Source organism: Apaloderma vittatum, unplaced genomic scaffold (assembly GCF_000703405.1).
Source record: "Apaloderma vittatum isolate BGI_N311 unplaced genomic scaffold, ASM70340v1 scaffold23678, whole genome shotgun sequence".
Classification (NCBI taxonomy): Eukaryota; Metazoa; Chordata; class Aves; order Trogoniformes; family Trogonidae; genus Apaloderma; species Apaloderma vittatum.
This window is the reverse complement of record NW_009730611.1, coordinates 8595-25108: the sequence shown is the minus strand read 5'-3', so window position 1 is coordinate 25108 and position 16514 is coordinate 8595. Positions and strand designations below refer to the sequence as shown.

The window sequence follows — 16514 nt, the reverse complement described above, 5'->3', positions numbered from 1 at the left end:
CTCTTTTGATTTCTTTTGAGGCAGACCCATTATAATAGAGCACATAATTTCAGATTCCGGTTCTCTCTTGCTAAGGGATTTTTGTGCCTGAGTGACTGGAAGTGCAGGGGAGTACAACTTCACCAAGACTTACTAAAATTTTATGTGGATGTTTGATCTGAACAAAGTTTGAAATAGGTGCACATGCTAGAGTCTCTTGTGGTTACCTGGTACTTTGTATCCATGATCAAATACATCATCATCTTTCAAGCTAAATAATTAGTTTGGTAATAGATGCTTGCAAAGTATCTTCCAGATGACTTCTAGTTAATCGTATCCATCACCCACAGCTGAAGATTTACTGTATCTGCACTATATTCCAAGTAGCTTAGTTCATGCCTTTCTGTGAGTGCATTCTCCTGTCTTGTTCTGGGCAAATGGATGCACGTTGTGTTTAACCTGCAAAAATTCTGCTCTGTGTTGCTGATGTTTCCTCTCCTGTTTCTGACCTCTTTGCAGGTGTCTGGTCAGGAAGACTTTTCCCAACAGTTGTATTCACGGAAACTGCCGGCCCCGCTGTGGCCAAGCTCACTGGGTATAACGGACAACTGCCAGTACGTCACCCTGTGCCAACCAAAGAAGCTAGGTGAGCTCCAGTGTGCACTGGGAGCATGAGTTTGCTGAGGATGGACACTTTGTGGGCTTTGCTGTAGCTTGGGCCTGTGTTGCGTGAGGCTCTTTGCAAAGATTTCCCTCTTCTATCCATTTCCTTCCTATATGAATTAATTTTTCTGGAGTCTATTGCTGTAGCCCAATTTATGCCATTTTCTTTTTCTAGTTCGGGAATGGAATGTTCCCCTACCAGTAACCATTGCTTTTCATATTTCTTTCTTATTCCCAGACTTGTGCATTTTTGCACTTGGAAACTGTGTTCAGCAGCCACAGCTTTCAGCCGCAGGTGTTTGTGGGAGTGGTTTTGGGCAGTATTTGCACACCACTGTTGGGAAATAATTACTAGAAGCCCTGTTACAGTCATGACTGTTCTCTGCTGTCCTCAGAGAGAACTGGAAAGAACAAAAAGAAAGCACCCACACTAAATAGCTTTTTTTTGAATCTTGGATGTAGAACTTATATTTGACCTGATCTTCAGAATTGTTTTTTCTTTCTTGGCAGACATTTCCTTGAGTTGCACACTGATCTGCTTCAAAGTCCTTTGAACTTGTAGTGTCTCACAGGGCACATTCTTAATTTGTTTTATCATGGTGCTGACCATGATTGCTGCATTACCTAAAGGGATAGCAATAACTGTGCTCTGTTCTTCTGCATTTACACATCTGCTCTGTTCTGCATTTTGGTTGTTAATTGATTCTCATTCTCATGGTATCAGCGTGCCTGGGCACAAAAACCTCATTCAAACTAAAGAGGTGTAGTGGGTCTAAAGGTCTAAAGACTGTGCAGATATTCCCTGTAGATGTGAACTTGGTGCAGATATTTTCTTCTTTTGTGGTTTTATCTGCAGACAGGCGTAAGTACAGCCGGGACTTTCTGCTCCAGTTTCGTTTTTGCGATGTTGCCTGTGAACGACCGCCGCTGCTGGTCCTCTTGGAAGGTGTGACAGATGCTAAACCAGGTATTACTGGGAGATTTTTTAACTCATGAGTCTCCTGGCTTGATTTTGATGAAAATGTGAGGTGGAGGTAATGCCTGGTGGGAAAAGGGGAAGGCAGAAGCTTGTTGTCTCTGGCTGTGTCACTACTAATGGATTCTGTCAGAGTTCAGGGGAGTACAGTCTTACCATCCTTGTACACGCTGTGTTCCTTGAGATGCACTGAGGTTAATCCTTTTTCGGAGGCTGTTTCTTAAAAGGTGAAATAAATAAATATATAAGTGAAATATACATATGTATTTCCTTTTTTCTACTTCAAGATTTTTGGTGGAGGAGAACAAGCCTGAAGGCTGTAATGTCACAGTGGCCACAACACAAATGTCTCTGGATGCTGATACGCAGTAGACATTGCCTTGGCTCTGGGCCTTATAACGTGGCTGGTTCTCTTTTCTCCATTTCTGCTCTGCCTTTCTCGACACCCTTTGAGTAAGATGTAGGCTAATGCAGATGAACTTTGAGAGTAAAGGTTGAAGTACCCTAAACTTTGATAATATTAAATGCTTTAAGGACATATCCTTAGCAGGACAGAATACGACTTCTGAGTTGTTTGCACCGATCTGTTCTCAGGATGTTTCTGTTAGTCTCAGAGCTGGAGTTTCCTTTGAATATTTTCTCTAAGGTGCCTGTGATTGGAAGCTATCTGCTCTTCTTGAGCAAAAAGATTCGTTTGGTCTCGAGAGAAGCTTCTCAGACTTGGAATGAGCAGCCTGTTCCAGGATCTGTGTAGGTCTGGCTGGAATCTCTTTGCTCCTTTGCAGACCGCCCTGCACACTGGCCCAAACCTGCTGCCCTTTTACACCCCTGACCCCCAGCCATTCGTCCCGAGGTAATTCACTGCACCTTCAGTGGCCCCACTCTTCAAGAGCAGTCTCATTTTCCTGACCACTCTGGTTGAAGTAAAGACTGAAATAAATGTGAGAGTGGAAGAGAGTGGAAGAGCCTGATCTACCCAGGGCTGTCCCATCAGCTGGGCTTTGTTCGATCAGTGTTATGTTGGTAAGGTCAAGAACGAGGAGCATAGACAGGACTGGGTATTGGAGATAAAGCAGATTGATAGTCTGCTTCCTCTTTGGCGTAAGTGGAGTAAATAATTCTAAGTGCTCACAAAGTAGAAATAGTTTGGACGGTTGCATAGGCAAGGGAACATCCAACTTAGCTGTGATTGCAGTACTGAACACTGCTTTATTCTCTTTTCTTCCTTGATAAATGGTGGCTGTTCGTGTGCAGGTCTTCTTCAGGCATTATCCAACATGGCCTCAACCTGACCTCTGTCTACAGCCACTTCCTGCCACAGAGGGGACGCTCGGAGGTCACAACGATGCCCATGGGGCTTGGAGCTACCGTTGATTACATCTTCTACTCGGCAGAACCTGTGGAGAATGGGAACAGAGGGGGTGAGTGTGGCAACGTGGGGCTTGTCCCTGTGACATTGGGAGAGGGCTGTGAGGTGTGCTGGAATGCAGCTCGGTGTTGGGCAGTGCATTTTCTTAAGCTAAGGTGGATCTCTCGGGTCTAACTGACTGAAATGATGCACAATGTGGAAGCAACATTTGCTCAGGTGTCGTTAGAAGACACTGCTTATCTTTGCTGTGGAAAAACTGAAGTGGCTTAGCTTAGCTTCATGTAGACTTTTGAGGAAGCTAGAACACAAGGGATTCTCTGTTCTTTTGTGTATTTTACTTGTACTCCTGATAACAGGCAGTGCTGTGTCCCACGTTCAAGGCTTGGACTTCTGGTCTGACTGAGACTGCACACTGGCCTTAGAAGGTGGTGACTCTACTTACCTTACAGTGGCACCACCTCTCTGCTACCTGAAACAGGAATTATGTTGGTGAAAGACAGTGTGTAAAGTTCTTCACGAACTGTTGCTGAGCTGGTTTGGATCATGTCAGAATCAACTTTGGGGAGGAGGTTAGGAATGAAGAGATTAATTCCTCCTCAGGGACAGTAATAAGCTATTTCTAGGACTTAGTACCATGAAAGGAGCTTCCCATGTAAGCAACTGCCTGGTGAATTTAGTATGTACTTGATTCCTGTGCCTGTATGCACATGAAACCATTGAATACTGGTATTACAGCATGCTCACAGCTTTCACATCTAGGCTCAAGGTGCCTGCGGTGTTTTTTCATCAGGCTGTCTTTGTTCATCAGGGAATGAATAGGAAAGCATTGATGAGCATCCTTCTGCGAGTATGTAATCTATAGCACCAGTATCTGGCTGATGTTTTTTTCCATTTTCTTTGTCAGGTCGCAGGCTATACCGAGATGGAGCGCTGAAGCTACTTGGCCGCCTTTCCCTTCTTTCTGAAGATGTTCTGTTGCTGGCAAATGGCTTACCAAATGCTTTTTGTTCATCAGATCATCTCTGCCTGCTGGCTAGCTTTGGCTTGGAGATCTCCAGCCTCAGAAAGGGTTAGTGGTGGTTCCCTTTCCTTGAAGAAAAGCTGTTTTGAATATAGCAGTTGAAGCTCTGGATTGCACAACCTGCTTTCAAGAAAACTCTTTTTCTTTTCATGCCCTACAAGTCTGTCTCTCCCCTCACACTCTCACAAAAGGCAAGGATGGGAGAGTTGGAGTGCTTTTTCCATCGGCATTTTGTGAATCTTTGCAAACCCGAGGTGTGTTCCCAGTGGGCTTTCAGTTGTATTCAGGCATTACCATCTCTTAAAGGGATCCTTGTTCCACTGCTTTGTTCAGCAGATGTTTTAGTGCTGTGGGAACCAGCATAACTCCTGTGTTCATTTGTCCCTGAGCAAGATCTTCAAGGAGCTGGCAATGAGAGGGGCGGTGGTATCTGCTTCTGGTTAGTTAATTGCTATCAAGGAGCACGGGATGTATACACACCAGTATTCTTTAACACCAAAACAACGGTTCTCTTAATTTCTGAGTGATAGTTTATGAAGTATGTTCCTTCCGGGACTAGTTGTCGCGTTGGCTGACTGCTAACTGATTGGAAATAGCTTTTACTTAATAATATGAAAGGGTTGCCTTGCGGCAGAAAGGTTTGTGTAGTTGAACAGTTTGTACAAGAAGCTGCCTGCTGTAACCAATGGACCAGGGAGTGGAATTACCAGGAGTGGAGCCAGGGGTTCTACAGAGCCGCCCACAGGAGTTGTAGAACTGCAGCAGAAGCCAAGAGGCCTTGGGGAAGACTCCCTTTCTAGCAGTCTCAGAATGGTACGTAGTTTGGCACTTGCAGGAAAAATGTTTACGATCATCCCAGTGAGTATCAGGTGGAAAAAGTCATCCTGTAAGATATGAGAACCCCAGGAGTCTCTAGCTCAAGGAGGTCCCAGAAGAGATGAAGATGGAAAGCATGCAAGAGGCAGCAGAGCTGTCAGGATGGAAGAGCTCATACTTGCCACTTGCTTTACTCTTTCTCCGTGCCCTCCCAATTCCATTTAGCCTGCTGGGGATCAGATAGCCAGCCTGTACTGTCCTCCTGCACCAGACTGAAGTTCAGACTGTTGCCTTCCTCTGGACCCAGCCGTGGTTAGGTAGTTACAACCTGTGTGATTGACTTCTGTCCCTTGACAGACATTGGAAGGGAGAGGAAGACTGTAACTTGGAGCCAAATTTGTCAGTCCCTGTGTGGTTGGTGTACCTTTGGTGTCATCTCAGTGTGCTTTTATCAGCAGTGGCTTGGCCAGTACAAAACCAATAGAACTGTACCTGTTCCTAGGGCAGATTCCCCAGTTCAGCCTAATATTTGGTACTTAGTTTTTCCCTGATTGATGAGAGCAATATTGGCAGAAACATTACCAATCCTCTGTTCACAAATGAGCCTGGGAAATCTGGTCCCACCTCAGGTTTTTGTGGAAAGGTACAAGGAGACTTGATATATTTTTCTCTCTTCCTGGGTTATATTGGGGGACTTTCATATTTTGAATGTTACTTTCTCTATTGAAAAATATTTTTTTTCTATCCTAAGAAAAGAAGCCCGCAAAGTAACTGCAACACCTTGTGCTCCTGGCAGCTGAACTCTCTGCAGGCTTGTTCAACAAGGCTTTGCTGGCTGCAATATCGAGGAGAAGAGGACAAATCAGCTACACAAGATAGTGGTAACACAAAGGTTGAAGAGAGGGAACAAGTGGGCCTAGTTGTTGTCTCCCAGCACATCCCCAAATCCCAGAGGTGGTTTATTTGGCACTGCGTTTGTCTTGCAACATGGTTTCCATTCAGGAGCCATTCCTCTCTTCTTGAAGAAAGCAAGTTCTGCTGATCTTTTACAGGTCACTTCTTCTGTAAACTGTACAGAAGCAAAGGAGGTGAGTGAGGATTGTGTTTGGTGCCCATAGGATTTTGTAAGGACTGTATATCTCCTTCCTGCCCCTGCCAGGTGATGTGGTATTCGCCTGGTGATGTGTGAATGGCTTTTACTACCCCAGCTGGGATAACATGTAGGAGTGTGTAAGTGAACAGCAGTCTGAGGGTGAATAAATTTGCAGACTGGTTTGCCCTTAGTTTCACAGGTTCTGAGGTGGCGCTGATGTTTGTAAATGGGGAGGGGTGTAGAGCTGTTTATTTCTATGGTTCTGTTTATCTGAGAGTTGCACTAATTACTGCAAGTATTCTTACTCTGATTTTGTAGTTGGTTGTATTTGTAAAGGGGGAGAAAGAAAACAAAACATGTGAGCCAAGAGCTTTATTTTTTGCAAGGCTTGAAAAGAGGTTGCCAGAAAGCAGCCTGGTTGCAGATAACTCCCACCAGCTGGTAACATTGTAATAGGAAACCTGGAAGACACTAGAGGTTTAAAAACAATCGACCAAAAGCAAAACAAAAACCTCTGTGACACACAGTGTTGGCACTTAAAACTTTGGCTGTCTGCTTCAGTTGTAATTGCTGGCTGGGTCTGACGGTCAGTTGATGGGGGGGCGTGTTTACGTGAAAGCTGCCCTCCTGCCCCACCTACTGAGACCTGAAAGGTGTTCCTTGTACACCTCAGATGGACTCAGATGGTTGCCCCTGCACTGGCTGAATCACCCTGCCAATCCTGTGATGTAGCTGAGGTGTAGGAGCTGTGCTTCAACATCTCAAGCACTTTTTCTATTTTATTTAAACCAAAGACTTGAATTTTCTTTTGTGTAACTTGCATAAAGGCATCTCTCAGGGAGATTTTAAAGTTCCAGCCATATTTTGTTGGAAAATCTAATGTTCTACAGGTCAAGCTAAAGCTTTCTCTTTCAATACATAATATGATATAGTATGAACTTGGAATGGTTAAGTTGTCAAGCATTGGATATGGAGTCATGTGCTGAGAAACCCCAGGACAATGCCTGCATTGTCTGATTCTTCTTTCTGAAGGTTAGAAAATTCCCAGAGGGAGCTCCAGCTACCAAAGCCCTGGCTCACACATGCTTCCTTGGACATTAATTTGTGAAACTATTGGCAGAAATGCAGAACCATTGCTAGTGACTGTATATGGGCACATGAAGGCAGAGTTGAAAAGTTAATTGTTGTGGTGTCCCTGAAGCTCTCTGGTGTAGACCCCTACAGATGTGGCCTGTTTCAGGAAAGAACAAAACTTGTATTCTAGAACAACTGAGAGTTAACATCAAGTCGATCTGGAGACCTATGAATGCCTCTGGCTGTGGGGGACAGGAGAATTTTGGAGGTGAGGCAGATGGAAAGATTCCCTACCTCTAAAATAGCACCTAGTGTGTTCAGTGATGCTTTAAGAATAGCACCCAGTAATACAATAAGAGGCTGTGGTAATGAGCAGCTCCTGGTGGGACACAGAACTAAGATTCCAGCTGTAGCTCTTAACACTGTTTCCTGACCTAAATGCCTGACTAGTTGTCAACAGCGCAGCTTTCTGATGAATTACAGAGGTGTCTGTAAACGACTGTGGAAAGGGAACAACTGGAGTATGTGCTATACTCAGAAAGGGAAGGTATTATAGAGGTGGGTTCAACTACATCATCTTAGTAGTGATGTAGAGCTCAGGGAAATTGGTACTTAGGGGCAGGGATGCCAGAACCCGCTGAGAGCGTGTGCGCGCATTCCCTGTTCTCGGTCTCCTAAGCTGCAGGAGTGTGCAGCTGTGGAGGCGACAAAATATCTTTGCTAGACAACAGATTAGATTGCACCAGCGCTAGATTACTAGGCTGTATTTAGTTGTGCTATTTAGATGGAAGTCAGACTTCCTTCACTTTCTCAGAGTTCATCACTTCAGGAGGATGCCCTTTATAATCAGTTTCAACAATTAAATGTGATGGGAGGAGTGGTAAACAATATAATTGCTCTAGTTTCTTTTTTTTCCTTGATAAATAAACCTTGGCTGCTGCTCGAGGTCTTTGTCCATGCTTTTTCTTTATGAGATATCTCCAGCAGCTGTTTTCCCATGACTGTTGTATTTGGTTATCTTTCTGGGTTACTGATGTTTATTTTTTTCTGCAGCTGTATTTCTTCACTGGAATTTTTTAGGGCCAGATCTTATAAACTTAACATTTAAATGGCATCAAGCCATAAGATAGTATATTTCCTCACCCCTGAAGAGTTAAGCAGGAGGGGTGGATGCTCTGAAACCAACACTTAGATGGGAACAACTCTTGTTATATAAAACAATTAAAAAAAGGGTTAAGTTTTTTCATTAGTGCCCTGTATGCTGCCTGTGTTACGAAGCACAGGAGAACTCTGAAATATACTTGACCTTAGTTCTTCTCTCAGGAGTCTCTTAGAGGCTCTGAGAACAGTTCAGCATCTCGGACAAAAAAGGTATGTGTCCTGCTTCTAATGATGTTCGAGAGTGCTGTTGGCAAACAATCTACAAAGCAGGATATCACTACAGTGCAATTTCTCCTCTCATTGACACTACCCCAGTAGGGGACATTTGTTGGATGTACCGCTAGGAATTTGCAGACGTACCCACCATCCAAATGCAGATGAAGCCTTTTGTGGCTCATCTAGAGGAGGAGCACACAAACCTTAGTGGGATGCCATCTCCTTTCAGTAGGCTTCCTGTTGTGCAAGTTAATTAATTGCTGACTGTGACCTTCTCCTTGCCAGACTGTCAGTCACCTCACACTGAAATGCGCAACCTGCAAGATCAGCGCCGCACCGCATGTTTCCGAGTATGATAGCGAGTTTCTGCAGAGAACTCACCTGCTACAGTGATAACCAGGATGACTGATTTAATAGCTGGGGTGCCTCAAGCCCCTTCTTTTTGTCAGTTGTACAAGTTTGGCTTCTTGTCAAGGCAAGTTATCCTCCAACATCCACTGAAAATGTCACTCTAGTCTTGAAGCTCTTTCCTCTTAGTTATTTTAAAATTTATTTATTTTATTTCAGACCTAGACTGCATTTTTTTGTGCTCTAAGAGAATAGGAATGCTATATATTAGAGCTGGAAATTTTTTCCTAACTTTGGTTAGACAAACAGCAACTTTCAAGGTGCTGAGCTGGCAGATGAGGGGACTAGACTAGTTGCTGGCATACGCTGCCACAAAAGTTGCATTTGTTCCATCCAGTCTTTCCTTTTATACACAAAAAAACATTGCTAAGGCTTCAAGTCAATTCTTAGGTTTTTAGTCTTTCTGGATGGAAAGCCTTCTACAGCAGTCCTAGCTTTATTCAGTTATTGGCCACTTTTAGGAGCTGCTCCTAAACTGAGGGTAGATGAATGCAGTAGTTATTCCAAAGCTATTCCTCTCCTCTCTTCCTCTCCAAGAGTGAGATTGGAAATAGGGTAGCAGTCTTTCTTTGCCAAAATAAAAATATAATCCAGGAAAGCCAAATCAGCTGAGTGAACTGAAGTCTGTTACGGCCTGCTATCCACAGCACGTCATGCGCCTTCGCCTTCCGTAGTCCTGCAGTCTCTGCCTGGATGGTGCTCGTAAGGCTCAGTCTCACTCTCATGAATGGATTTCCATATGCTTTTAGGGATGTGAGAGCCTTAAGTTTTGCAGTCTTTGGCTTCTCAGCGTAGTAGCCGACTAAGTTTCTTTTTCTTAATTTTTCTTTTAATTACTGCTTCGCTGAGTTGTGTATCCTTTCCACTGTAAAGGTTTTTCACCAAGGTCTCTAACTGACTTAAACACAACTGCAGGAACTGTTGGCAGTGGGGGAAGCCTGATCTAAGAGGGAGCAGAAAGTCTTATTTTTAATCTCAGCTGTGGCCAAGTCACATTTTTTGCTGTTCTCACTCAATTGCCTAGCAGTCACCTTGACTTGTAAATCTGTAGGGGGTTTAGGAGTTACAGATCAGTTAAGATTTACAGGTACCTTCAAGCAAACATCTGAAGTAGAGGTTTATAGATGTCAGAGTGTTTTAAGTCTTTTTTTGGTAATCCTTAAGTTTTTAACAGGCGAGGCAAGAAACCCTCAACTGCTGCTGAAGTTGTAGTGCAACTCCTGGGCTTGAGCACCACCCATAGAGGCTTAGGAAGTGGCTACTTGCTTCTTTTGTGTCCTCCTACCATCTACTAGCTGTTGTGCAATTCCTTCCCCTCAGGGCAGAAGTAGTTCATGGTACTGACACAGCTAAGAGGGACTATGGTGTGTGCCATTCTCTTCAGAGTAACAGGTTAGGGGATGTTGTTTATTCTTTTCCTCTTCCTGCTGTAGGCTTGCCTACATCTTGGCCCTGATCCCAGCTGTTACTCATTTCCCTAGAGAGAAGGACTACGTTATGCCTGAAAGATGACAGCTTGAATAAAGTTGGATCCCCCTTGCTGGGGAAACGCACTGAATCTTGCAGCTGACTGTCCTTTATTAACCCAGCATTTGTCTTGAGAAGTCCCAGTGAGGTCATTAGTCTGGAAGGCCACTAACTACAGACCTTAAGCAGAACTGCTTTTCAGGCCAGGAAAGGAGGCTGGATCATGTATTGAAGAGTAGAACAGTGCAAGCAGAGGCTTGTGTTAACCCTTACAGTATTGTTTCAAGACTGAAATTTCTGTTGCTGCATCCACTGACCTTTTTTTTTCGATCCGGCCTGACTGATGGCCTTTGTTACGCAGCCACACACATACTCCTTACTCTCTGGCAGCTGCCTGTGTGCAGACAGACATACTCACGTGTTCAGATGACTGAAGGAAGAATGAAGGTTCTTTCATGTCCATTGTGCTGCAAGTACAGGGCTTCTATACGCACTCTGATACCATCACTCAAGGCTGTGCCTTGGACTTCTCATGTGACTGACAACAGGAGAGCTTAAATTGGAAAGAAAGGCAGTACAGGCATCTTGTTTTCTCTGCACAAGCTGAGAGCAGTACAGAGGGAATTTTATTGTCTTAAGTGTCAAAGGAAGCAGGAAGAAGTATTAACATGAGGGCTATGGGAAGTGCAGTAAGAACTAAATCTAAATACAAGTTCTGTGTTGGCTACATACGAACACAGAACCACACTGATTAATTACAAAAAGACACACATGATATTGTTCTTAAACAAAGAAACCTTCCATTTCTTAGTTCTGAGCTGTACCAGTGATAAAGATGTAAATGGTTTTGGAGCACCCTATCAGTGCTAGAGTAGAATACTGATGCGCATGGAAGGGGACCCCTCTGGTCCCAGTAGCACCATCTCAACCCTGACCTGGGGATGAAAATCTTCTCTGCAGAGATTATGGGGGAATTCAGTAGCCTTCTGGACCTAAGTTGAGTTACACTTGAGCAGACAGGGCCAGTGTACCACTGAAGGAGAGTGGTGGTGATACAAATAAACACCTGCTCAGGAAACAGATAGACATATTAAAAGTTCAGCTTGGTTGTAGAGAGGACCATCTCCACCTTGCTCTGTCAAGAGCAAATACCAAGCCAGAATAGCACTTGCTTTCTTAGGCTAAGTTATAAATTAGGCCAAGTTATAAATCCATGATGGGGGTCTTAATGTTGACAAGACAACAGGGCAAGATTACTGGAATATGCAGTGTTATTTCAGCCAGACTTGCACACACAGTACGCATGGGACACAGGGCACCTCCTGCTTATAACTAGTGCCTGATCGCCAGGACCACTTGAAATACTTCACTTAAAAGGAGCAAGATTAGCCAGAGCCACTGGAGCAAGATCAAGCCCATCCAATTCAGACTTTTCTGCTTTGGGAACAGGAGCATTCTGCTGTTCCTGTTCTGTTGTTTTAAGGACAGTCACGTTTCAGTCTATACAATGCTACACGTGAGCCTACCTTAAGGGGCAGGCACCTGATTAAGGCTTTCACCTGAAATACTTTTAAAAAAATAAATCCTTCATGTTAAGCAGATCTAATCACAGCAATATAGCTACTGCATTAACAGAAACTGTGTTTCAGCCACAGTTCTGGAGTCATTTATTCTGGTAGATCAAAGAGTACGATGTACTGACTTATACAGTGGCACACAGGTAAAAGAATGAGCTGAAAAAAAGCATTTCATTCCCAGCAAAAACACTTGCTAATGTACCTTAAGTTCCTAAAGACTCATTTAGCTTATCATATCAGAGTTAAAAAAGAGACTAGTGCATTACAGACTGATGGACACCCAGCCCTACCCTTTAGTAATAACAAGTTTGTATCAGAGTGATGCTGTAGCAGAATGTTTTGCTCACTTTTAAAAAAAAATGCAGTTGGCTAGGTATCAAGGGACTTGTCTACATGAAAGTATAAAGAGAAACTCGTATTTCAAGGTTTGCATTGCATTTAAAGTAGCCTTGCTAGTAGTAGGTCAGCATTCGTTCAAGTCTTTTGAAGCTCACCTAAACTTCACATACAACATAGGTAGTGTCTGTCCATTCCTAGTGTATGGACACGGTTTCCTTCCACAGAGTTCAGAAGACTTGTACTGCAGAACAAACATCAGGTGAGACCTACTGAACAGTGAGATTTACAGCCCAGAGCTACGCAAGTGATCAGATTGATATTTAACATTAAATAATTAATAGGACTCCTGAAGATCCATCTTTTTTGTTTTTCAGGCACTAATGAGTATAAGTTATAGTCTAGTTCCTTATTTTCATTCCTTTTGTGTAGCTCTAAAGGCTGCAGAAGTGAAAAAGACTCCATCTCCATCTTTGTTTTTTCCTTCCAGTTAAGGGCAGGCAGACCAGAAGCCAAAGCAGGTGGATGAGGGAGGAAGGAAGTGGAAGTGCAAAAGTTCATCTCTCATTGTACCCTCAGGTTTCTTATGGCATGAAACTGGATTGCACTAATCCTCTCTGTCACAGGGCGATGCTGTCTTGTTTGTTAGCGAGGAAGCTAAGCTTTGTATTGAAGTGATTAATCTTGTTACAAAGATGGGGGGAGCAAGAGCAAGAAGGGGAGAATTGTCTGGTTATTTCCCAGCTTCTTGCACCACCTGCTAAACTGGAGATACAGAAAGAGTAAGGATGGGAGTTTTGCCACACAGAGGAATGTAGCAGAAGGCCTGAAATAGTAACCCCAGTAAAGGGCTCATGTCTACTCCTGTGTCCATCTTGAGTAATCATCAGCATTAGATACATAAGAAAAAATAAATGCCTCCTAACGTATGTAATTGTGCAACTAAATCTTGACAGAGCATGTTCTCATCTGGCTACAGCTGAGAATTAAGGGACCTTGATCTCTACCTGTCATTCATTCCTTAAACATCCACTTCCTTTGGTTTTCTAAACTATTGGCCTTGGTTACATCCTGCAGGAAAGCACTTAATTACCATGGCAAACAAAGCATTTTGTTTTAAGCCATTCTGTCCTGGTGATCTAACACTGCTGAGCATCCCTTTTGCCCTGCTCTTAAGAAAGCATCATTAGCTTGCAGCTAACTTGCCCCATCTATTTTGAAGTCTTCCTTCCCCCAACATACTTCCTCTTCTTTCCATCTAAAAAGGCTCAAATCTGTCCAACTATTGAATGTGCTCTCTATGAAGCCACTAATTATTCTCAAGAGCCTTCCAGTTACTCTGAATTAAGTAACCAACCAACATCATGATGAAGATGCATCCTAGTTTTATCTAAGTGGCTTTAATTTTTTTTTCTGGATTTCGTTCCCTTTAATAAAACCTGACATTCAGTCTCCCCTTGCTGACTGCTGCTTGTATTTATCATATATTCACAGTGGCACCTGAACTTTGATTCTGCTGCACAGCAAACGTTACGCAAAGGCAGTTTGTGGCTTCCAAGTGACCCATATTATTTACAGATAACTGTGGTACATTTACAGCTAACATCATCATTGGTATCCAGACACTAAATATATTAATCTACAGCTACACAAAACTGACCAGAGAGCACATGTGAATGAGTGCTTGGCTTGCTACTGCTGTCTAATTTCAAATTGTTGCATGTATCTGGAGTGCAAGGCACGGGACAGCTGTTGAACTGCATGGTGGAAACTGGCATCCTCTTCTGGATTAACATTATCTTGGATCAGCAGCAAGTTCTGCCGCCTCCCTATGGATTGTCCTCCTGGTCATAGAGCATAGCAGAAAAGTGCTGACTACAGAGAGAACTTGGAAGGACAGACTGCAGCGGTATGGATATAGCGCCTCGCAAGTTACATCACAGTTAAGGACCTACAATCAGGAACCTATAAGGCCTGAGTTAAATCACTTGTGGGTGGTGCTTCAAGGATTAACACTGCTTTAACTGGACAGAAGAGCTGATTTGTTTGGGGATAAGAACCCATTCTGTGCCACCAGAATAGTACTGCTTATGTGATGATGTGGCACGGCAGTACTGCAACAAAAAACCTGGTAGAGCCAAGCTCCATCATGTTTCTGACAAGTTCACAGGGAAGAATAAGCCTAGTTGTAACAAAATTAAATATGTAGTATTTCAGAAAGCTTAGCCCCTTGTCAGTGCTCTGATAAAACAAGACTCAGTTCCTCTGAAGGATACTCCCACTCCCAAGCTTAATTTCTGCATCCCCATGATCCACGCATCCAGATCACTTCAAGGCCATTCTGTTCTGGCTTTTGGCAACTCCATTGTTTCCAGGCCCTAGGTCTCAAAGAGAGGTCTGACAACTCCAGATTTCTGACAAGAATTACACTGTTTAATCAGTAGTATAACACTCCCCTGAAAAGAACTGTGGGAAGAGTCAAGGCTGTAAGTGGGCAGAAAGGCCCAGGCCAGCCCTTTGGCAAAGGCTGTTAAATACTGCAGCTATCAGAAGAGCCACAACACAAGCACAGCTCTGGAATTGGGACTGGGGCAGGGAACTACTTTCAGGAGGCCCCAGGCTGAGCTCTCAGGAAAGCAGCTACATCTCCTTGAGCAAGGGCTTCCCACCAACAGGTGTCTGTAACTCTAGCACTAACACAACAGTGAGGAAGGAGCAAGAACCTTGTGAAAAGGAAAAATGCTTGTAAAGCCTATTCACATCATTAAATCCTTCTTTAACTATTTACTTTTAAAACTTGTACCTCAGCAACTGAAGTGCCTTCTGCAAGTTTTCACAGTAGGAGTCACTAGAAGTTAATCAAGAGAAGGCTGATGAAGATATGACTCAAAATTCAGGCTTCCCACCAGCCCCTGCCTGCCTGCCCCTGTCTCCACTGCTGGGACTATTGAGGTCTCTGTGCCTGTTTTCACATATGGCAATGGTACAGACATATTGCGACCCACTCGACAACAAAAGGACTCACAGCAAACAGCTCACCAGCATCACAGTGGGTAAAGAGGATCACCATCCCACTGTCTACCCCCTCAGAGACAATTAAATGCTTTGAAATAGGCAGGATTAAACACAAGATGTGATTTCTCCAGATGAGAGGCCCTTGTACGATCAATAAATCAGGCTGAGCGAATCCAGCCTTGTTTGTCACAAGAGCAATGCTAAAGAAAGTGTTCATAATGACAAAACCAGGAGTTTTTGCACAAGATGCCAGGACCATCCCATTCTAGCATCACTTCTCCCTCAGCCCTGCAGGTCTGGCATGGGTTGAAGACTTCAGTGCAGACAGGGAAGAAGTACTCTTGACAAGATGCTTCATGTACTTGCTGTCAACACAAAAAAATTGATAGCAAGTCTGCCGACACCACTCACTTCATATTCTTCCTGCAGCAAACTCCCACGAATGTACAGATCTTTTTAAAATTTTTTTTTAAAAATACTTGTTTCAGTGAATCAAGATGGACACCTCTCCCAGAAACAGGCAGGTGAATCCTCTGGGACCCATGGGATCCAGCTCTGGGACTGGCCCACTAGGAAGTACCTGGGAAGATCCACACTGTTCCACTCCCGCTCCCCTGTTTCCTGTGTCAGAATCACTGCAGGTGGATCCAGGTCCCAACTGTGGCCAGCAAGAAGTCTGTGGAACCAGGCACACAAGGCACAGCTCTCGTCACACCCGGATCTGGTACCCATTGAGGTCTGGCATGGCTTTGGAATCAGCAGGCTTCTTCTCGCCAGATGGCCTGCAAACAGAGAGGGTAAGAACTATTCAGAAACTGTTTAATTTTTTAGTCAAGAGGTGCTGCACATAGAGTTGGCAGCACAGGGAAAGTACAGGAAAGCTTCAGACTTATTCTACACTGTCAAGGGCAGGATTATTTTGCAATTGCCAGTAAATCTCCTGATCATCTCCACAGAAGAAAAGCAGGTTAGGAAGACTAGGAAGTCCACTTTGGTACCCCAGATCAGTTTCAGGAAAACAATCTCACTAACAGCAGCGTAATTTTTGGAATTTCTTTGGGACACAGATCTGTGAGATGCCAGAGCTCAGACCCCTGTGCAAGGTTAAATAACAGCTACCAGGATCACTGTCTATTTGAGCTGTCTTTCTCCTCCCTGCCAAAACAAAAAACCTCAAAGCTGTCATTCCACTCCTCAAGCAATGATAAACTCAAAAAGAACCCCAGGGAGACATCAGAAGGATGCCAAACCAGACAGCAAAGTAGAGTCTGTGTGTAAAGCAGAGATGTTATAGATAGGTCTCCTGCCCAGCAGCCCCACTCACCGTCGGTCCCCACGGCTGT

General features: G+C 43.9%; 2 protein-coding genes across 2 annotated transcripts in view; one reads left to right on the top strand and one right to left on the bottom strand.

Annotated features, from left to right (window-relative positions):
- Window positions 1-2876: 2876 nt before the first annotated feature.
- On the top strand, window positions 2877-4150 carry ANGEL1 (angel homolog 1 (Drosophila)). Its single transcript, XM_009874868.1, has 2 exons — window positions 2877-3039; window positions 3892-4150. Exons 1-2 carry the CDS (start codon window positions 2964-2966, stop codon window positions 4059-4061), a joined length of 246 nt encoding a protein of 81 aa, XP_009873170.1. The 5' UTR covers window positions 2877-2963; the 3' UTR covers window positions 4062-4150.
- Window positions 4151-15880: 11730 nt separating this feature from the next.
- VASH1 (vasohibin 1) overlaps window positions 15881-16514 on the bottom strand; it is an 8386-nt gene continuing 7752 nt past the window's right edge. Inside the window, 2 exon segments of the mRNA XM_009874869.1 lie at window positions 15881-15953; window positions 16496-16514. The exon segment at window positions 16496-16514 is cut by the window's right edge and continues 28 nt beyond it. Coding sequence (XP_009873171.1) covers window positions 15881-15953; window positions 16496-16514 — 92 coding nt within the window.